Source organism: Perca flavescens, chromosome 10 (genome assembly GCF_004354835.1).
Source record: "Perca flavescens isolate YP-PL-M2 chromosome 10, PFLA_1.0, whole genome shotgun sequence".
Classification (NCBI taxonomy): domain Eukaryota; kingdom Metazoa; phylum Chordata; class Actinopteri; order Perciformes; family Percidae; genus Perca; species Perca flavescens.
In genome coordinates this window covers 35,803,177-35,824,878 of record NC_041340.1, presented here as the reverse complement: position 1 = coordinate 35,824,878, position 21,702 = coordinate 35,803,177, and the positions used below count along the sequence as shown (strand labels likewise).

At 43.4% G+C, this 21,702-nt stretch overlaps 3 protein-coding genes across 3 annotated transcripts in view; 1 reads left to right on the top strand and 2 right to left on the bottom strand.

Moving 5' to 3' along the window:
• The window catches only part of tenm1 (teneurin transmembrane protein 1), a 182,912-nt gene extending 173,482 nt beyond the window's left edge, over positions 1–9,430 (top strand). The window contains exons 33-38 of the mRNA XM_028589371.1: positions 469–611; positions 2,409–2,620; positions 2,823–3,124; positions 3,845–4,551; positions 5,283–5,425; positions 7,830–9,430. Coding sequence (XP_028445172.1) covers positions 469–611; positions 2,409–2,620; positions 2,823–3,124; positions 3,845–4,551; positions 5,283–5,425; positions 7,830–8,585 — 2,263 coding nt within the window. The 3' untranslated portion in view covers positions 8,586–9,430. The remainder of the gene's footprint in view (positions 1–468; positions 612–2,408; positions 2,621–2,822; positions 3,125–3,844; positions 4,552–5,282; positions 5,426–7,829) is intronic.
• A 972-nt stretch (positions 9,431–10,402) lies between these two features.
• Positions 10,403–13,441, bottom strand: LOC114563020 (SH2 domain-containing protein 1A). Its single transcript, XM_028589777.1, has 3 exons — positions 13,058–13,441; positions 12,718–12,781; positions 10,403–11,155 (listed from the first exon to the last, which is right to left on the bottom strand). Exons 1-3 carry the CDS (start codon positions 13,192–13,194, stop codon positions 10,886–10,888), a joined length of 471 nt encoding a protein of 156 aa, XP_028445578.1. The 5' UTR covers positions 13,195–13,441; the 3' UTR covers positions 10,403–10,885.
• A 2,861-nt stretch (positions 13,442–16,302) lies between these two features.
• On the bottom strand, positions 16,303–20,511 carry agtr2 (angiotensin II receptor, type 2). Its single transcript, XM_028589606.1, has 3 exons — positions 20,375–20,511; positions 19,666–20,215; positions 16,303–19,074 (listed from the first exon to the last, which is right to left on the bottom strand). The coding sequence occupies exon 3, from the start codon at positions 19,009–19,011 to the stop codon at positions 17,755–17,757; it is 1,257 nt and encodes a 418-aa protein (XP_028445407.1). The 5' UTR covers positions 19,012–19,074; positions 19,666–20,215; positions 20,375–20,511; the 3' UTR covers positions 16,303–17,754.
• Between the last annotated feature and the right edge of the window lie 1,191 nt (positions 20,512–21,702).

Sequence of the window (21,702 nt, the reverse complement as noted above, 5' to 3'; positions counted from 1 at the left end):
TTACTCTGATTGGACTAATGGGGAGACTGGTTAAAGGTCACATTTTGTTTTTATTTTCTTACTGTCAGACACTACTGATCTGATTTTGATGAAAATTTGAGGACTAATTTGGCCATTGTTCTGGCATTTCACATTTTTAATACTCATTGGCTCAATCAGTACAATATACCCCATTTTCAAGATTTGAAAAGCCAAAACCGCCACAGCAGCCGGTTTGATTTTGATGAAATGTTGAAGGATGATGCAACTGGTTCCTTAATGGCCCAAGGGCTATTTGTATTATTTATGAGCTATATAGCATATTTACCTATATTGAAGTTCAGATGTTTTGGAAAAAAAAAAATTTAAAACACTTTATTTATGTTTAATTCCACACTTCTGACATAAATAATAATTTAGCATGTATTCTATAAATTGTTCCTTTCTTAACTTTTCTCTTCTTTTTTTTTTGTCATTTTTTTTTTAAAGATATACACCAGCAGCCCGGCTCTCTGAGGTGGTTTATGACTCCACCCTGGTGACCTTCACTTACGACGAGGCCTCTGGCACTGTCAAGACCATTCATCTCACCCATAATGGCTTCATAAGCTCCATCCGCTACCGCCAGACAGGTACGTATACACATGCACTCACGGCACACACACACACATACACGCCAAAGGGATCGACAGCCACACATTTAAAATATTGACAATGAGTCATTTTAAACGGGTAATTGAAAAGGATCTATCTGAGCATGAAAAGGTCTTGTGAGCGCAACTCAAATCATCTGTACTGTGACAAGACTCCACAATCATGCATCTCGAGCCAGATTTGTTGAGAGGTATCTAACTCTGTAGTCTGGCTTTGAGTCAGCCGTGGTGCTATTTCAGTTTGAAGTGTGAACAGGGCCAAGCATGTTCGAGTAGAAGAGACTGTGGTCTACCACAGCTTTAAATACTAGACCACCCCTTGGGCTCTGCTCTGAGCCACGCTATTTCATCCCCACCTCCGCAACCAGGCTGCCTGATCAAAGTTCACAATTCAAGTACGAGTCAGTGTATAGGAATATTTACAATATGTGCGCGTGTGTGTGTGTATATACACACAATATGTTGTGGTGGGCTAAGTGTGGTTATACTACATATGTGTTGCAAGCCTGCATGTGAACATTTGTAGATCTGGTCTGCGTGGGACAGGAAATCTCACCTCCGGGCCATCAATTATAACCCTAATAACGGGACAGTTGTTTCACTTCGGATTTGGAAAATTAGTTAGAAAGACATTGCGTTTCATAAATTGCAGTATTACCCAGTAATGGCATTACCATCAATGGGCCCCTTTAGCTGTGGCAGCAGATATGTTCGGATACCTTCATTGTTAATACAGTTCACCAATTCCCTCAAGTTACAGAGTCTTTCTAAGCTCGCAATGATCAGGTGTCACTAATCTGCACCACACAGCTGTGTGTGTGTGTGTGTGTGTGTGTGTGTGTGTGTGTGTGTGTGTGTGTGTGTGTGTGTGTGTGTGTGTGTGTGTGTGTGTGTGTGTGTGTGTCTTTGCCCTCACTGTGAATAGACTCTCACCTTCCTTTAACTGATCTCATTTTAGCAGAACAAACGGAGCCTTGGAGAGAGGAGAGATAGTGGTAATTGTCCCTTGAGAGGGAGACAAGGAAGAGTGGGGACCAAAAAAACAGGGGATATAGTAGAGGTAGGCGAGGGAGAAAAGGAACAGAAAAGGAGAGGGAAAGATGACAGCTGGAGAAGTGACAGTTAAAGAAGCGAGACAGACTGTGAGTTCCCTAGGGCTGTTGAAAAGCCTCCACCTCACTCTCAGTGCTTCTGCCATTTCCCCATTAGCGCAGGTTTAGAATCAACATTCCACAGAAAATAAAAATAGGAGATGTAATGCTGATCCAGCCCTCTACAGCCTCCAAAGCTAGACACTTAGTCATTTTAACTGCAATCAGAGTCATCTCAAATAGCAGCATAATGGTGTTTCATTAGCAGGCCTTTTTTTTTTTTCTCCAAATGGAGGATAAGCTGTAGTAGCCAGCAGCAGAGGTGATGAATGATGTTGTTAAAGTTGATGTTCTGACATTAAGAAGCACATTGGCCCATCATGGCTGTTGTCTTTAGATTTCATTATCTCTCCATATTAAAGGTCACCAGTGGAAATGCCATAGAGGTGTGGGGATAGTTAAGATTGAATGGATTGCACTGCGTGTGTCTGTGTTAATGATGTTGAATTAGTCCTTGATTTGAATTCATTAGGCAGGCTTGTACAGGTGGCATGATGGCCACCTGTGAGTGATGCGTGTGCAATTGCGTGTGTGTGTGTGTATACTTCATGCACATGCTGCGTGTCCCTGAAACTTAAATATTGGCGAATGTCTCACATAAAACCACTCTGATTCCTCTGCGTAGGTCCCCTGACAAGTCGGCAAATCTTCCGCTTCAGCGAAGAAGGCTTGGTCAACGCCAGGTTTGACTACAGCTACAACAACTTCAGAGTGACCAGCATGCAGGCAGTCATCAATGAGACCCCTCTTCCCATTGACCTGTACCGATATGTGGACGTATCGGGACGGGTCGAGCAGTTTGGCAAGTTCAGCGTCATCTTTTATGACCTCAACCAGGTAGGCCTAACACTGTCAACTAAAATATAACACACCTGAATTAGGTGCCTTTGATGTTTTTACATTAACAATGGATCAAATGCTCTATGCAGCGATTTAGCGTCTTTCAGATCTTTGTTTGGCCATAACTTTGCTGTTTTGGTTCCCTCTCGCGGCTCTCATCAACCGCGAAACTAACCCATCTCTTGCTGCTTGTGTCTAGGTGATCACCACCCATCTGATGAAGCACACCAAGGTGTTCAACTCCTATGGCCAGGTGGTCGAGGTCCAGTATGAGATCCTTAAATCCATCGCCTACTGGATGACCATCCAGTATGATTCGGCAGGGCGCACAACCACCTGTGACATCAGAGTGGGCGTGGACAACAACGTGACGCGCTACACCTACGAGTACGATGCAGACAGCCAGCTGCAAAGTGCCTCGGTTAACGAGCGGCCTCAGTGGCGCTACAGCTATGACCTCAACGGGAACATCAACCTGCTCAGCCATGGGACCAGCGCTAGGTGAGTCAGCACCTACTACTGTGGCTATTTTACAGCAATGAATGTCTCAGTACTATGTCAAAATCAATGGCAATGTCACTTTTCATTAACCTACATCCTGGACTATACACCTGCCCAATGCACATTACATCATAACATTTTGCACATACTGTATATTTTTGCACATTCAGCACTCAATCCATTCAGCCTCTTTTTTCTTATGTTAAACAGCTATTTTGTATACATTTGTTTCTGTATTTATTGTTTATTTCATATTAATATTCAATATGTGTGTTTGTTTGTTTATGCACCAACTACCAAGGCAAATTCCTTGTAAGCGTAACTTTGGCAATAAACCCTTTTCTGATTCTGTCAACTTAGAGACTGAATTATCTCTCAACTATTGGATGGATTGCCATGACACTTTTTACAGACATTCATGGTCGCCAGATGATGACTTCTACTGACTTTAGGGATCCGAAAAAACTGACATTCCCATCAGCCTCAGCTGTACTTTGTCTTTAGTGATAATTAGCAAATATTATCATGTTAACATGCTAAGCTCAGATGGTGAACATGTTAGCATGCTGACATTAGCATCTTGCTCAAAGCATTGCTGGGCCTAAGCAGCCTCACAGAGCAGCTAGCATGACTGTAGACTCTTGTTGATATATTAATGTTAGACCTGTTTGATGAGTTCACAGCGGTATTAATGTAGATACCCGTTTGGTTTAATTCAAGGCTGACGCCGCTGCGTTACGACCAGAGAGACCGCATCACACACCTCGGCGAGTTACAGTACAGCGTGGATGACGACGGCTTCCTCCGCCAGCGAGCCAATGATCTCTTCGACTACAACTCCAACGGCCTGCTGACCCGCGTCTACAACCGCGTGACGGAGCGCACCGTGTGGTATCGCTACGACGGGCTGGGTCGGCGCGTGGCCACCAAGAGCAGCCAGGGCGAGCAGCTGCAGTTCTTTTATGCTGATCTGTCACACCCCACCAGGGCCAGCCACCTGTACAACCACAGCAGCAATCTGATCACGTCGCTGTACTACGACCTGCAGGGCCATCTCATCGCCATGGAGCTGAGCAGCGGGGAGGAGTACTATGTCGCCTGTGACAGCGTCGGGAGTCCGAGGGCAGTTTTCTCTAGCAAAGGGCGACTGGTCAAAGAGATCCTCTACACCCCTTACGGAGAGGTCTACCAGGACACCAACCCCGACTTCCAGCTTGTCATCGGCTTCCACGGAGGCTTGTACGATCCTCTCACGCGGCTGGTCCATTTGGGCAGGCGGGATTATGACACGCTAGCAGGTCGATGGACCTCGCCCAATCATGAACTGTGGGGGGAGCTGAGCAAGGAGCCGAAGCCGTTTAACGTGTACGCCTTCAAGAATAACTGCCCAGTTGGCAGAGTGGAGGAGGTGACGGAGTTTACTACAGGTGAGCTTCACACGTGTGCACACACATTCATTCACTCTCCAGCTCAGGACTGTATCTGTGACTCACACGAGCTGCCACATTATAGTTCTCACACAGATACAGGCAGGTGTTTCACTCAGCAGCACCTACTCCCACACACATACACAGGAAACATCTGTCATAAAGACTAACCACCACTAACCACAGGTGAGGCGCACGGCACAAAGAAATGATGTCAGATGATGACAGAATGTACTGGCAACAGAAAGGACAGCCGTGCCTCTGATCAACTTGTTTTTTAACACAGGTTGCTGTGTTTTGTTCTCTTTTACTGTCAAGAATATACTGTTTCCCCGAGAGACCAAACAATAACTCAAGCAAGGGAAGGAGATGGAATGGGAGAGCAGGAGAATGAATAAAGGATGTCGGTGGGGGCGTATGTCCTTCTGGTTAATGGAACATTCATTTGTCATGTCACGTTTTCCTGCAGCAGGATTGTTTATTACAGAACTTGTTTGTCAGTGAAACACCAGCCGAAACATCTCTGCCACGTATTATGCTCATATATTGTGTGATTTCCTGTTCAAGGTGTTGTTTCCTTGGCCTTATGACTTTTTGTTTACTGTTTTGCACAGTATACACATTATATTCTAACTTTCTCCCTCCATGCAATTTTCTCTCTTTCTTTGTGTGTGTGTGTGTGTGTGTGTGTGTGTGTGTGTGTGTGTGTGTGTGTGTGTCTGTGTGTCCAGACATTGGTAGCTGGCTGCAGCTATTTGGTTTCCAGCTTCATAATGTTGTCCCAGGCTTTCCAAAGCCTGAAGTGGGCAGAATGGAACAAACATACGAACTGATGAAGACTCAGACCAAGACACAGGACTGGGACTCCAGCAAGGTGAGCATACCCCAGTCACCTGCAGATCATCTCTATAAACAAATATCTGCATGTGAATGCCGAATCTGTAGGCAACAGGACACGATTTTTGGAACGAAAGCGTAGACCAAAAGAGGCAGAACGTATTGGCCTTCATGCAGTCTCTGAACCTAAAGACAGTGTAGCTTTTTATTAGCTTTTTTAAAAATGTATCTCTCATCTCCAACTCCATTCTCGCGTCTCAAGTTGCTTATCGTGCCGGCGCACAGAAGAGGATGTCTCGGCCCGGATATTGGCTGGCTACTCCGGAGTACCCAAAATATTGGTTGTTGCCCCCAGAGGCTAAATCGCCGTGGGACAGAGCGCCGATGGGTTCTGAGATTGCCTGCATACCTTGTCATCCCTTATCCCTCTCTTTCTGTAGAACATTTAAATATATTTTCTATGACTAATTTGGGTTCTTCCTAACGGGCAATATGGCTGAAATCAACGGCACGTTAATAATTCAGAATGTTTTCTAATATCAGTAGTATGAGTGTTGAAATGATTAGTCGACCAGCCAATTAGTCAATAGAACATTTACACTTTTGAAAATGAATACATTGTCATTAAAGTCACTGAAGTCAAACAGCTTCTTAAATTTGTTCTCAGATTTGCTGCTTTTATCTGTTTCATTGTTAATTGAATATCTTGAAGGATTGGACTGTTAGTCAATTAAACCAAGAAACAATTGTCAGATTGATCAATTATAAAAATGGTCATTAGTTGCAACCCCTATGTATCACAACATGAGTAAATTATGTAAATGCACATGTAAAATAAATGAATGCTTAGTGCAATGAACTATTCCACTAATACACATGAGAAGAAGCTCTGCAGATATGAAAAACAATAATTTAAAGCAGCTACGAGGAACTTTCAGTTTGTGTTGATTCTAGTGGCCCCTTTAGCGGTTTTACCACACCTGCTGTCGTGAGGATCTTTTCTAGCTGTCACGAGCCAAAGCATTAACAAGAGTTTGTTGCAGCAACCAACATAGTCTTTATCCTTGATGTTGGTTAACTAGGGGTGTAAGAAAAAATCAATACACTTGAGTATCGCAATATTTTTTTTTTGCAATACTTTTTGAAATGATTTCTTTTTTATTTGTATTTCTTTTTTATTTTTTTTAAACGTTCAGTGGTTCACGTTTATGTTGTGTTTAAACCACCTACCGCTAGATGGCTATGCTGAGACGCACCACTAGTGCCTAACAGTGCCTTGCAGTGCCTGACTTTTTGCTAGAAGCTAACAACGTAGCTATGGCTGAACTTTGGCCTACTTTATAAAATTAGCTCACTAAGAACCTGGGAACCACAATCCCAAACTGGCAGTTTGATTTTCTGTGTACTGAATTGTTTACCTAAAGTAAACTTCTTTGACTTTTATGAACATCATGTCTTTTTTTAAATATTAGTTTTTCTAAAATTATACTTTAAAAAAATCCCAATATATTGCCTTACGCACAGTGTCGGAATATGTTGCAATATATTGAATCGTGACCCATGTATCGTGATACGTATTGTATCGCCAGATTCTTGACAATACACAGCCCTATGGTTAACTGCTCCTGAGATCTCTGCAGGGTAAATCCAGACAGCTAGCTAGACTATCTGTCCAATCGGAGTTTTCTCTCGCACAACTATTTTGCAGCGGCTCTGTCCGGCACCTAGCGCCGCCCAAGCCGATTGTGATTGGTTAAAAGAAATGCCAATAAACCAGAGCACATTTTTCTCCCATCCGGGAATGCTGTGTGGACTAGCCGGACCCTCCTCCGCTCCGCAGCGTGTGGATGGTCTGGCAAAGCAAGACTACAACCAACGTATTAACTAGAACTTGCGAGCAGTTATGAAAAGGGTCCAAGCCCCCCGGCGCAAGTCGCCACCGACAGACATGAGAATATGTCCAGTCCTAAAAGACATTTGTATTTTATTTTGACAAGTGATGAAAGTAATAGCATTAATTATGGCTGCATTCCACTTAGGTTTGCCACTGTCAGTGCCCTGCGATACAGTATAGGCCTTTTTCAGAGCACACATTTTGACCTGTCATAGTATGAAAAGCACAGGTGTTAGGAATAATGTTCTACTGCAGACGGCTCTGTGCTATGACGGTGTGACATGCACAATACCACGACCCCGAGACTGAAACAGCTCAATGGAATTCAGCCATCATTCATTTTATTATTTACACCTTGTGCTTTTTCCTACTGTGAAAAGTCAAATGTCTTCAGTGAAAAAGAGACATCGCAAACGTGTCCAGTAAGCTATTAAAACAACCAAATGGAACAGAGCCATTATTAATGTGCTTTTCCTGTTTCAACAAGTCAAATGTCTGAAAGAGTCGCCTGTAAAAAAAAAACATTGTTAACCATTTGTACCCCCAGGTGGTTTTGGGAATCCAGTGTGAGCTGCGGAGACAGTTGCGAAGTTTCATCTCTCTGGAGAGGTTACCTCTGGTCTCCGATCCTGTAGGCTCCACCTGCCACAGGCCGACACGCCCCCCTCCCTTCGGCTCCCGGCCCTCTCTTCTTGGCCCCAGCATCCGGTTCGCCGTCTCCCATGGCCGCGTCAGCGCCGAGGTCATCGGCGTCGCCAGCGAGGACAGCCGTCGCGTGGCAGCCATTTTGAACGGCGCCGTCCACCTGAGCGGGCTGAGCTTCACCGTGCACGGCTGCGACACCCATCACTTCCTCCAGACCCGGCCGATCGAGGAAGACCTGGCGCTCGGATTAGGGGTCGGGGGCCGCGTCCTGGAGAGCGGCGTGAACGTGAGCGTGTCTCAGATGAGCGCCGTGGTGAACGGCAGGACTCGACGATTCGCCGATATCACTCTCCAGCAGGGGGCGCTGTGTCTGTGCGTGCGCTACGGCGGGAGCGAGGAGGAGGAGGTGGCGCGGGTGAGGGAGGAGGCGAGGAAGCGTGCGGTGGAGGGGGCGTGGGAGAAGGAGAGGAAGCGGGTGGATGTGGGGGACGTGGGGAGCAGGGCGTGGAGCGAGCTGGAGAAGCAGCAGCTGCTGTCTGGAGGACTGGTCCAGGGCTACGACGGCTACTACTCCCTGCCTACAGAGCAGCAGCCGGAGCTGTCCGACTGCCCCTCCAACATCCACTTCATGACACTAAGCGAGGTGGGGGGCAGGTAACAGAGACACGTGAGCAGCCCCCCACCCCACCAAAGACTGCCTGTTTCTACTCTACTCTGATTTGTTCTACTGTTTCTATACTGTATCAAAAAAAAAGAAAGAAGAAGACGACAAAGAAGAACAAGAAGAGAGATTGGGGGAAAAAATGCTTTCCAAATGCCTTTAATTGTGACAAAATGATGGTATTTTATTATTATCGTCCAGTTCTCCAATTTCTAACAGTGGCACAAACAGTGTGGTTTGGCTGTGGCTTTGCTTTTTGTATCCTGACTGTCCTGGGACTGACCGACTGACTTACTGACCGACTGACGGACGGACGGACGGACTGATTGACTGACTGTCATTTGCTGTTTCAACACTGTTCATCATTTTGGACTCTGTTCAAGTTCACTGAATTGTAGAGATGGAGACTTTAGGATCGCCAGTGAATACATCTCTTCGTGACTCAAAAATCAAGAGCTCTCCGGTTGCCATTTGAGTTCCTACATGGTTTACCTCGGATATACTATCGTTTACATATTGTGTAAGAGAGGCCTTGTCAACTCTGACACTCCCCTTTAGAGAAGGAAACCTCTCCTGGTTTCCCGCCTCTGGTGTGCTCCAACAGTAGTTTGTATGAGTGCATATACTAAAGTCAAGAATGTACATAGCCAGTGCTTTCACACTGAAAAAAAGTGCTCAACTGGAAATTCTGTTGTTCATAAGTAAGTGTCAGTATTGTTAATCAATAGAAAAAAACTGTTACATTTTTGCAAAGAATTATACATGGCTATAGTAAATATTCTCGCTGAAAAATCTGACTTTATTGGGTTACAATGCTGATTAAAGTTATTATGTGTGAATTACCAGATTGATCCCTGGGATTTCTTGGGTATTGTTGCTTATTATTTCTCCCAGTGCCTTCTGTGTTTCTGCGCCTTCTCTCCACACATTTGTTGTGCGCTCTTTGTTCTTGTTTCTGCAAGTTTGTAACATTCAAATCTGTGCTGTCATTATCACCCATCATTATGGCTCAAACCGAGATATGCATTAGAAACCTGTGTCTGTCAGAAGAGAAGACGAAGAACAAGAAGAAGAAGAAGAAGAAGGAAGAGAGAGAGAAAAAAAAACCACAGAGGAAGGGAAAAAGAAATGTGACAGCTGAGGCTCAGCGAGTGGGTGGTGAGTGCAGAAGGGGCAGGACCTGGAGTTGGCTGTGCTGTTCTCTACAGCTTGTCTCCTCTCATTAGGAAATGCCAATCAGACTACATGTGAACTACTTCCAAGCCTCTTCCCTCCCCCCCCCCCCACAAAAAAAGTTAAAAAAGAAAGTAGAGAAGTTTGTTTTTCTTTTTTAATCTAGCTACTACTAATCCACCTCCCCGTCCGTCCGTCTGCCTATCCCCCACTCGCCTCCCTCCCACCGTCACTCCACCATCTGCCCACCATTAATTGTTTGTGTTTGTCTCCTGGGCTGCCGATGACAAAGCCGCACAATGCATATGTTCTGACTGCGAGCAGGTGATATACGTTCCTGACTAGCAATTTACTGATCAGCTGCGATGCACCTTCCCTTCCAAACCATATGCTCCGCTAGATACTGTCCAACCTCATCTCGCCGGTGAAAAGATGGAGGGTCTGGTTACTAGGAGACCGCTGCACTGAAGAATTGTCTGGGCTGAATGGATGCTCTCTTTCTCCCTCTTTTTTTCTCTCTCTCTCTCTCTCTCTCTCTCTCTAATTTTTTTAGAGAGAGCCAGTAATGTCAATCAGATGAATGACAGATCCCCACCTCTCTCTCTCTCTCTCTCTCTCTCTCTCTCTCTCTCTCGCAGTCAGCACTCTCCACAGAAATCAGCATTCAATATGTCAAATTGAATTTTTGTTCCACATTATATGTCAGACGGAGGCTCGGGTGTATATGGCTGTGTATGCGTGACCTCATTTAAAAGAGTTTATTTCAACCAATATCATTTATTTTCTTTGCCATTCACATAACTGTATTGCATTAAGAAAACAGAGCACAATATTTGTTGTCAACTTATGTATGCAGTGATGGATATTAATGTTTCAGCAGTTGAATATTTTACATCACATCCCTGAAAGTTATGAGGCACTTTCTGTGCTGCATATGCAGAAGAAAAAAAAGAGAGAGAGAGATGCTGGAAGGATACTGAGATCTGAGTCACAGCTAGAATCTAAATGACAAGCTGGATAATGTAGAAAAAAAATTACATTTACTTCACATGCAACGTGCAAACGGTGTATCATGCAAAGTGTTTATGTTTGTAATTAGGTCAATGGTGAGTTTGAGATTTACCCTAACCAAAAGCTTGCTGCACCTCCTTTTTGTTCCTGTTTTTGTGTCCCTGAGCAGCATGAGGCGGCCGCTGCTGGAAGCAAGCGTTAGGGCTGCTGTGTGTCGGTGACAGGCTATTACTGGCCGTCTGTGCCTCCTCTGTGTGCGTTTGTCTCTGAGCTGCTGTCACAGGGTAGAGCAGAGGCATGGCAATTCCTTGTCCCGGCTTCTGGAAAGCTACTATCAAGTTCTTGATTTGCCGGAAATATCGTTTCGGCACACCAGGAGTGGTCTGAAACACAACAGAGAAAAAAAAGGCAGAGGAGGATTCAGCTTCTCCGTTTCCATATTAAACCTCACGGGGAAAGGAAGAGGCCAGAGCGGGGACCGGCTTCAAATGAGCTCACACAGATTCACCTTATAAAAGACATGAGATATGCTGAAAGTAGAGGCAGAGACACACTGTGGGCATGGAAGCTTGGCAATTATATTTGCGTATATCTGGTCCACTGATCCACACTGAGCTCACATTTAAGGCAATAAAAAGGTATCAATAAATAGGATGGTGCAAAAGAAATTCAATCTGTAAATGCTGTAAAAGCTACTGTAGAAGGATGGCACTATACTTGAAGGGTTTAAAAGTTATATTAGGAAAGTTCTGGTTGTAGTTACCTCTGAAAGCATTCACTCCCCTCGGCTGCTTTTATATTTTGTTGGTCAACAAAAAGCATTTCTTTTTGTGACATCTAAGATGCTTAAAGTGTCCCAACAGTATATCTCATCTTTACTTCTGACTGAATAAAACGGAAATAACACAAAGTCAAAATTATTTTTAGAAATAAAAAAGGAACAAGATAAGATATTTAGAATTAATTTTCCGTTTCAACAATGGTGTTATGTGACCGTCTTCATTTGGCTTTATTTAAATTCAACTTTAAGGAACCTTCAGAGAGCTATTATCTATTTCCTACTTTGCCCACAGCGGTCAGTTTAATATCTCTAAACTATAAAGCATTAAACTTTTCAAACTATTGTAATTTTGTCAAGTAAGGACTTAAAAAAAGCATTATTTGTTTTCATTCTGTGCAATCAATCATGCTGTAAGAAATGGTGAAAATTGTGTTTCTTTTGAATGCATTTTGTGCATGATCATTCAATCAAACGTAGAAGAGCTCTTTTCCACAGCAGAGCACTTTGGATGTTTCTGTCTCCGGCCACAAGTGTTACCTCTGTTCCCCTGGAATATTTCATTAAAGTGATTGATATTGCACATGAATAATGTAAACTGTTATTGAGCTTGTAGTGAAATCTATTTAATTCGAGACCTCTCCCCCCCTATCTGTTGGCTTGATGCTGTCAGTAAAAATGAGCGAGGGGCAAAATGTAGTTACAACAGCATCTAGCTTTAGTTGTCAGCGAGAGACACATCCTTCAGAAGTCTATACATTCACATCTCTGGGTGTTTGCCAATCCTGAGTGCTCAATTACATATCCCATCAGAAATGCTGTCAAATGCAATTCTATGTTCCCCATCTCTGGAGTATATGCTGATGCTGTGGCGTCTTAAATTTGTAGTGGTGGTGGTGGTAGGAGACGAGCTCACAGGGTGTTATTGCTAAAGGAAAAGAACCCATTTCTCAGTGCTGTCACTCCTTGAAGAAAATAAAAATCCATGTTTGCCTCAAATTCACAGCTTGCTGGATTGGGCTGGCACCAAAACAACCTCTAGAACTAATAAAAACCAACTAAAGCGAGGCAGATGTGCAGCTGTTTTGCTGCTCCTGTAAAGTTTTAGCGTGCGGAAAGAGTCGGCACAGAACCAGAGCAAGAAATATATTGATAAGAATGTCTCACTTCAGCAGCCCAAGATCCTGCGTCGTCCTTGTGGAGTCGGTATGTGTAGACGTATCCGCTGTACCTGCACACACAGAAACACCTTTGACCCTGGGTTCATCTTTCAGCTTAATGAAATAAGTACATTTTTACAAGTCATTATTATCATTATTCCTCCTGTGAGAATCACGTGTAACACTAAATAATAATTTTTTTTCAGTTTAGTTTATGCTTTTTTGGTTTCTTAATTGTGAGGAAATCAATGATCTCTGTTAACAGTAGAAAAGAAGATGATGTGGTAATTTGGTTAATGAGTTCTCAGTAAAGAAGCAGAGATATTTCACAATCTGTTTGTACTCACAGCACACACAGGCAGTAGACGCCCGGCACAGAGTCACTATTGCGGATTAGGTAGCAGCCATCCCGCCCGTCCTGAGCCAGCCGCCTCTCGCCCTCCTCCTTGCCGATGGGGCCGTGGTACACAGGCAGCTTTTCCATCACGGCTCCTCTCCAGATCTGCTTTTTTTTCTACTCCCAAGTGCCAGCGCTCTCTCCCTATTTCTGGGCTTTAACTTTTCACTTCAGGCAAGCCTTTTGGTCTTCACTGTGTATCCACTCGACGTTGGAAAGCCAGCTTTCTAATTTTCCACTTTCTTACCCAAACTGATAGCAGCTCTCTCTAACCTCTAACCTTTATGGTGTGTTGCTCTGCCTTCCTCTTTCACTACCAGACACACACATGTGCGTGCACACATGCACACGTAAAATGTGGGTTTGTGTATCTCTCAGGAAATGATTGTATTTTTCGACAGGAAATAACTTCAAAGATTCTAACTGACTATTTCCACAACAATAGAAAGCACAAGAGAGGGATAAAAAAGAAGCAATATCACTCTTTTCACACAGGAAAACATATATTGAGCTTATGTAGTGACTTTCCAGCTCAATTACCCAGAGGCCTCCCGTTGTTTTTTTATTAACAGAAGTTTGCTTACACGGTCTGTTTCCACCACAGTTTCCTCCGCGAATAGCAATGTATACTGCGCAAAATTTAGCAGCGGAGCCAAGTATTCACATCTTTTACCGACAGTAAGTAGAAGTACTAATAAATTCGTGTAAAATACTCCATTACAAGTAAAAGTCCTGCATTCAAAGTCCTACTTAAGTAAAAGTACAGAAGTATTATCATCAAAATGTACTTAAAGTATAAAAAGTAAAAGTACTCATTCTGCAGTAAAATGTTCCCTGTGACTGATATATTATACAATATGACATTAGATTGTTAATACTGTGTGTAAGCAGCAATGTACTGTTATAGCTCACTGAGGTGGAGCTAGTTTTAACTACTGTAGTTCAGTTATTTTTTTTTAACTTTTCTCCTATCTTCGGAGGTGGATCTGCTGACAACTCATAGACATCTAAAACATGATAAGGGGACACAAGCAAAAAGCTTAACAACCACTGCTTTATTTTTTACCACCACATTGTATTATATACGTTTATACTTTGTTTTTATGTTCATCTTAATCTGAAAAGGAACTAGTCAGTGTATGACAGCTGTCACACAGATGTAGAGGAATAAAAACTACAGTATTTCCCTCTGAGATGTGGTGGAGTAAAGCACCCCACTTGAGTAAATGTACTTTCCACAACTGACAAAATTTGATCAAAAAAACCTCATTAAGTAAGTAAGTAAATAAACTTTATTTCTATAGCACATTTAAAAAACAGCTCGCGCTGACCAAAGTGCTGTACATAGCACATTAGCCACAGGGTAATAAAATAAAATAAGAAAATAAGAAAATAAGAAAATAAGAAAAATAAAATAAAACATGTACAAATCAGTGATTTAGGCTAAAAAGTACATTGAAAGACAAACACTTAATTACAAACATAGCAGGATAAGACAATTAAGATGCCGGGAAGGCCAATGTAAAAAGATGAGTTTTGAGCCTGGCTTTGAATATCACAATTGAAGGGGCACTTCTGATGTCAGGTGGCAGTCGGTTCCACAGCTGAGGGCCAGCAACAGAAAAGGCTCGGTCACCTTTTTGCTTAAGCCGGGACCGTGGGACATGGAGGAGGCCTTGGCTGGAGGATCTGAGGGACCTGGGGGCTATATAAAAACCTGGGGGCTATATAAAAACACAAAAGAAGAAAAAGAAAGACTTATTTACATTGAGGCCTACTCAGATTGTTAAATGTCGACATGTTGGACATGTCCAAAGTAGAAGTTTTTATGACAGGCAAGCAAAATGTTTGTCCTCTGCTGTTTGAAAGAGTTCCCCCATACTCATCACACGTCCACACTGTAAACACATGTCCCTCATCACATGCCACTGATCTGTCTTCTTTCAACACCTGCTCTGTAGAACAGTCAGGCATCATCAGCTAACGAAGCCGTGTGCATGAACATACTGCCGAGCTGCGACAAGCCCATCCTGCAATCTGTCCTGTCATTCGCAGAGTTCTGTTGTGTCAAATTAAAAATGCTGATTAAAATATTGAATGTTTGCAGCACAGATGACAGCACAGCGTCTGCTGTTATAAGCTCATCAGGCATTGAGATGTATATTATTTTTCGGTTCATCCAAACTATCAGTCATCATCAGATTCTGCTGCAAAGGACCCTTCAGAAAGGCAAACTGTATGATTGTACATTCTTTGAGCTGGCGGCTCTCTTTAAAGGCAGCATTTGTATAAATATCTGTTTTTATACATTCAGAACTGTATCCTACATGAGTCATCAGTCTGGTTCAGAGCCATCTTTCCCTCGGCTCAGAAAGATCATGAGCGATGGGACTTTGGGGCTCTTTCTGGATAAGCAGCCAGTGGCATCTTATTCACTGCCTCTACAGCACTTTAGCGCCATCCAGTGGCATAGTTTGCAAGATTAATGAGGAATGATGCACTGCAAGTAGCCTAAAGTAAGCTGCATGCCCTTTCCTTCCTTTTGGGTCTGTAAAAACATTCAGGCTATCTTGGTTATAGGACAAAAGCAAAAACACTTCACCGTTTAGGCATGAATAAAAGCATTTCCAGCCTTATCAGCTCAACATTTTTGTGTATAATAATAATAATAATAATAATACCATACTCCCTCGGCTCTCAGCTCACAGAGAGGCAGGCCAGGGTCAATGCAGAATGCAGTGGATCTATGCTGGACACAAATAGCAGACGGAGATACATCATTGATTAGCTGGCCGCTCCCTTGACCATCTCAACTGGCTGGACTGGAAAGCATCATGAGGACATTAGTATGAGACTATGAAATCTGGCCTTGATATGTAATGTAGGGAATCCATGTGAGTCAAATGAGCAAATGTCCATCTGCCAGGCCGACAGTAGGCCTAATCCCAGCACTCTCATTCCCAGGTGGGGGAAGCTCTGGAGTCCCAGCTGTTGGAGGGTGAGATTGGGAAAAGGAAACAAAAAATCATGAAAAGAATCAGTTTCACACAATCGGTGTATGTGTGGCATTGGACTGAAATTAACCCGACAATGTCCTTTTTTTAGTGACAGACAGTAGAAGATATTTTGGAGAATTTAAATCAAAACAAAGAAGTGGCACGTTTAGGGAAATATTGTTCACTTTATTTCTTATTCAGTCAAAGAAATGCAGTCATTTTCCTAAACTGTCTTTACAGAATAATACCATAAAACAAAGTTACATGATTACATATAATATATCTACAAAGCCAAATGTCATTACATTACACATTCGGTAGAGATATATAAAATTGTTTAACCATATACAATATTATTTTGCAATTAGTATAATTTCAGAAGAAACTGAAACAAAACTACAAAACATCTTAAATCAAAGCTAGCTGTAAGATAGCCACAACTAGCCTAGGTATAGCTAAATGTACTCTATTAAACCTCTATTATGAACATCCAACATCTTTTTAAACAAGTTTATCATTCCATAAAAATGAGGCAGAAGCCAAATCCAACCATGATGAAAAAACAGAAAGAAACAGCAGCTAAACGAGTCCTGCTAAAATAACACTAGCCTAGCTTAGCCAGATTAGCTGTAACTGCCTACAGATTCTTTCCTGCACACCTAAACCTACTGTATATGATTCTTTTTTAGCCACATGAGGGAACTTTGTAAACACCAAACTTACATAGCATTGCCTTTTAAGGGGAGACACTACAAATAAATAAACTTATTTTTAAATTTTTTGGGGGCTAATTTGCTTCGATAACATGTCTTCTTTTTGACAAGTGGGAAACAAATATTCAAAATACACATTAAGGTAACGTTACCCTTTTTCTACTCGTGCCAATAGATTCCTCCTAAATTCACAAAAAAACATTTGACTCTAATAGGCCTATGTCAACCAAATGAAACAAAAAATATTAACCTGGCTTTATCCAATGTTTCTGTTTGGAAATGTAGCTATGCAAATTAGCCCATATTTATTAGGATAATGCATCATTCACATATTTAAACATGCAATTTCACAACAAAGTGTAATACCAAACATGATTGTCTTAATGTAAGTAATCAGCTGGGGAAGTTGCATAGTGATATTTATTAGTTAAAATATTTTCCCTATTAAAAGTCATGGAGCAACATTCTATTTCATATGGAGTCATGTTTCTGGCTACCTGATGAATGCGTGTCCAATCTTCCCCCAGCTTTGTGTGAGGGAAATATCTGGCTCTTTAGCTGCTAAATGCTCCACTATGATCACTAGCTAGTCGCTAACTGTGTCCATACAGTGGATTCTTGGAGCTTTTTCGCTGTAATGAGCTGCCTGCTGCAGCATTAAAGGCATGAAATGTATAAAGTTGTTTGTCACACAGTTTGGCTATCCAGCCTCAAAACTTTAACCCTTTTTTTCCCTCAGCTTCATGTTTTCTTTTGTTACTTTTTCTTTGTAGGGCAGCATTGAGCTCAGCTGGAAATAGACTTAGTCAGTTTTAGTAACAGCTCTGTCTCACACACATCCATGCTTATTGGAGTTCAGCAGGCACTTGACGTTGGCATCACTCTTTGGGCTGTGAAGCCAGTGGAGGGAAGGAAAAGCCTCCCCTCTGAAGGGCTGGTTAGGCAGGACCAGAGGGCTCCACAATCGCCAGGTCCTTCAGGTCACTGAGTTTTCGAGAGAAGGAGCTCAGCCTGGTGCTGAAGGAGCCCCTGTTCGGACTGTGATCTCCCCGACGGGCCTCAAGACAAGCACACAGGCCCTTGCAGAGCCCCCCGAGACGGCCCCGGAAATGGTTTCCGACGAAGCAGTAGAGCACGGGGTTGATGGCTGAGTTGGAGAAGCCCAAGCAAAGGGTCAGAGGGGTGAGGGTGTGGATGGTCCAGTACATCCTGCAGCTGTCCCGCCAGCCGTCGCTCTTCAGCGCGTCCAAGAAAGTCACGCAGTGAAAGGGGAACCAGCAGACGAAGAAGGCCACGACCACAGCAGCTACTGTCCACAACACCCGCTCCAGGGGTCTGCTCCCGCTGGAGCTGGGGCACACACAAGGGGTCGGTGGTCTCTCTGGTTTACTGCAGCCTTCCTTTAGCTCCAGTGATTTAAAGGAGGTCATGTTGGTGCGTTGCGACGGATTCTGCATTCTTACCAGCCCTGTGTCCGCCAACAAATGTCTACCAATAGCCCAGTAACAACAAGAGATGACAAACATGGGCAGCAGGAAGGCCAGAGCAATCTTCATCCAGACCAGGGTCAGATACCAGGTATGATCAGGGTAGTCAATCACGCAGGCAACCACGCCCAGCCCCTCCAGGGGGTAAGTGTCCCTCAGATACAAAGTGGGGGCCGAGCAAGCGCACGCCAGCACCCACACCAGGATGCACGTGAGCCGGGCCCGTTTAGGGTATCGTGCACTCTGGGAGCGGAGTGGACGCACGATGGCCAGGTAACGGTCCACGCTCATGCATGTGATGAAGAAGATAGACGCGTAGAGGTTGAGGTTGTGGAGAGCGCCGCAGACTTTGCAGGCAACCAGGCCGAAGGGCCAGCTGTAGCCCTGGGAGTAGTAGACGGCCCACAGCGGGAGAGACAGCAGGAACAGCAGGTCAGACACACACAGGTTCAGCATGAAAGTGTTAGCTACAGTTCTCCTTAAGGCACTGGCATGCGCCAACACCCACACTGCCAGGGCGTTGGCTACGGTTCCCAGCACGCAGATGATGCTGTAGATGATCGGGATGACTGTGGTCATGGGGACAGGAGGCCAGTCTGTGCAGGGGGGAGCAGAGGAGGCTAGAGAGGTGTTCAGATAGATCTCTGTCGTTGAATATGGGGAGGAGGTGAAGTTGAAAAGGGAGAGGTCATTCGGGATCCCCATCATGGAACTGGATGTACCCTTGCGTCACACAATTCCACTTCCCTCCTTTTAGTATTCTGAGGTCAGCTGGAAATTAAACAAAACAGAGGCAATTCAAATTGCAGCTGCCTTTTATGGACACATTAACACAGAGTAATCTTTACTTGGCTGCAGTGTTTATTAGCGGTCCTACTTGATAATTAATCACACCAAAAATACATTACACTTTCTTGAAGTTGGGCAGTAATGAAATACATATGAAGGAGTTGTAATAATCTGGCTGCTTAATGGGTTCCTTAGAAACATATATTTTGTATTAATGACTCAAATAAGTTATTGGAACATTTATGAAAAAGTGTCAGCTTAATTTTTTATTAAATAGCTCTACAGAAATCTTAAAAGTCACTGAAACTGATCCTGTTATGGTCTGGTGCACAGGGGGGGAATGCATTATTAATAACAGAAATAACAACAAATAGAATTTAAAGCAGGCAATCAGTAAGATAAGGAAACTGACATTTTAAAATAACTTTTTCCAATAAAAAAATGGTTATTATGTTGAGACAGTTAAATTAGAGAAAAAAAGATGTATTATCAAATCAAAATAGAAATTGAGATATTATCAAATCAAACCAAAATCAATAAATGATTTCTATCTATTTAAAGAATAAGTGTTACCTGTGAGTGATTGGGCATCCAGTCCGAGAAGTATAGCCGTTTTCAATGCCTCTTTTGGCTAAAGTCCAAGTCTTGACAATTGCTTCTCGACGAGAAATCTGCACTGTTAAGTACCCCGGACCATATCACGCCTCTGTGTTTGTGTGTGTGTGTGTGTGTGTGTGTGTGTGTGTGTGTGTGTGTGTGTGTGTGTGTGTGTGTGTGTGTGTGAGTCTGTATGTGTGAGTGTTTGGAGAAAACTGACTGGAGGCTCTGAGAAACCAGATGAGGTTGGGGATCTTATAGCCCCCAAGAGCCTCTTGATGATTACACAACAGGGAAGTTGCTTACACGCCACACCTTCATCATTACAGAGGGGCTGGACAGTAGCTGGACACAAGCCAGCCTGCAGAGAGAGAGAGAGAGAACAAGAGAAACATGCTTTCTCTCTCGGTTTTCATTCTATTCCTCTTTGTTTTCCTCCCTCCCAGAGTGTCGGACATCCATCCATCTTCGTCTGCTTATCCGGTATCGGGTCGCGGGGGGAGCAGCTCCAGCAGGGGACCCCAAACTTGGACCCCAAGAGTGTCGGACAGAAAAAGCAAAAACCAAGAAAATCAAGTAAAGATGTGTGTTTGAGTAATAGCTGCGTCTCCAATGACTGTAGACACACAACCATGTGTCACACATGACCATAATTAATACGACAAAAGTGTGTTCGAGGTGTCACCTTAAAGCCCTAACTTTCCCCGCCGGGGCCTCTGACCCGTGGAACGGAGGCTGTGTGTTAATTAGCCGAGCCTCGCACTTTGTGTCATATTCGTCCTGCCAGCGGTCAGATAAGCCATGGGAACTATTTACTCTCTCTCAGCGGAAGTCAAGCCAGCCGCCGGGGCAGAGGGAGGGAGGGAAGGCACAGTGTGGAAGATGAATGAGGAGGAGGGGGAGCAGATACTGCAGGGAGTGAACAAGGAGATGAGAAGGAAAGATTAGGAGAAAGAGGAGGGAAAGAAGGAGAGAAAGCGGAGATTCCCTCCAGTGGTTTTTCATTAAAGCCTCTGGTAAAAGTTAATGAGGGATGCTCGCAAAGCTCTGAGACTGATTACATCACAGCGACTTTGATCAACAGTGTGAGCTGGCATCTCTCCCTGTTTGTGCACGTGCATTTACACGTGCACATGTGCGTTTATGCTTCAATACTTGTGCAACTGGATGTACTTAATCTCAGCCTGGCATGCACGCATCGACGCAATGTGCTCGCCCCTGTTTACATGCCTGTTGAGATGTGTGTGTGCACTCTGCTCCATTGAGTATCTATCAGGATGTGACATGTTCTAAGCCGTGGGAAAGCTGACGGTGAGGATGACAGATGAAGGTGAGACAGAAAGTCACACATTTTGAAGGCCGCAGAAATGAAGAGCTCAGTTGCATGCCTTCTTGTAGGATATGAGAAATTGGGAATTCGCTGTATGGCACATAATTGTTCAAATAGTATGCTAGGCATATGCTTTCCAAAACGGAAACTTCATAATGCAGTATTATTCCACTGGCATGCTGGGTATGCACAGTTGTTCTCACACAGCACGCAACAACTAAGAAGAGAAATTGATGGTTTCATGTTGGCCAACAGAAATAGAAGATGACAGAAAACAGAACTATGTCTCCCCACAGTTCCTCTGTGAGCCAGTGGTTACATTTACTCAAGAACTGTAGGCCTACTGTAATTTTAAGGCACTTTTAAGGCATTAACATTTTCTGCTACATTATGGTTCCAATTCAGCAAATTTTACTTTACCTCACTAAGACTTATCTGACAGTAATCTTGCACATTAACATACAAAACAAATGATTAGTTTAGAAAACACCCAGAGATGAAAACCACCAAACAGTAGCCACCTCCACCAGCTACAAAATTAAATTAAAATTAAAATCCTGCTTACGTGTAATGTTACATGCAGGAATCCTGTAATTTATAATATCATATATAAGTTAACACTCTGAAAGATGGTATTCTGCATGATTGGTGCTGATATTTTTTAACACATTAAGTGTGTTTTG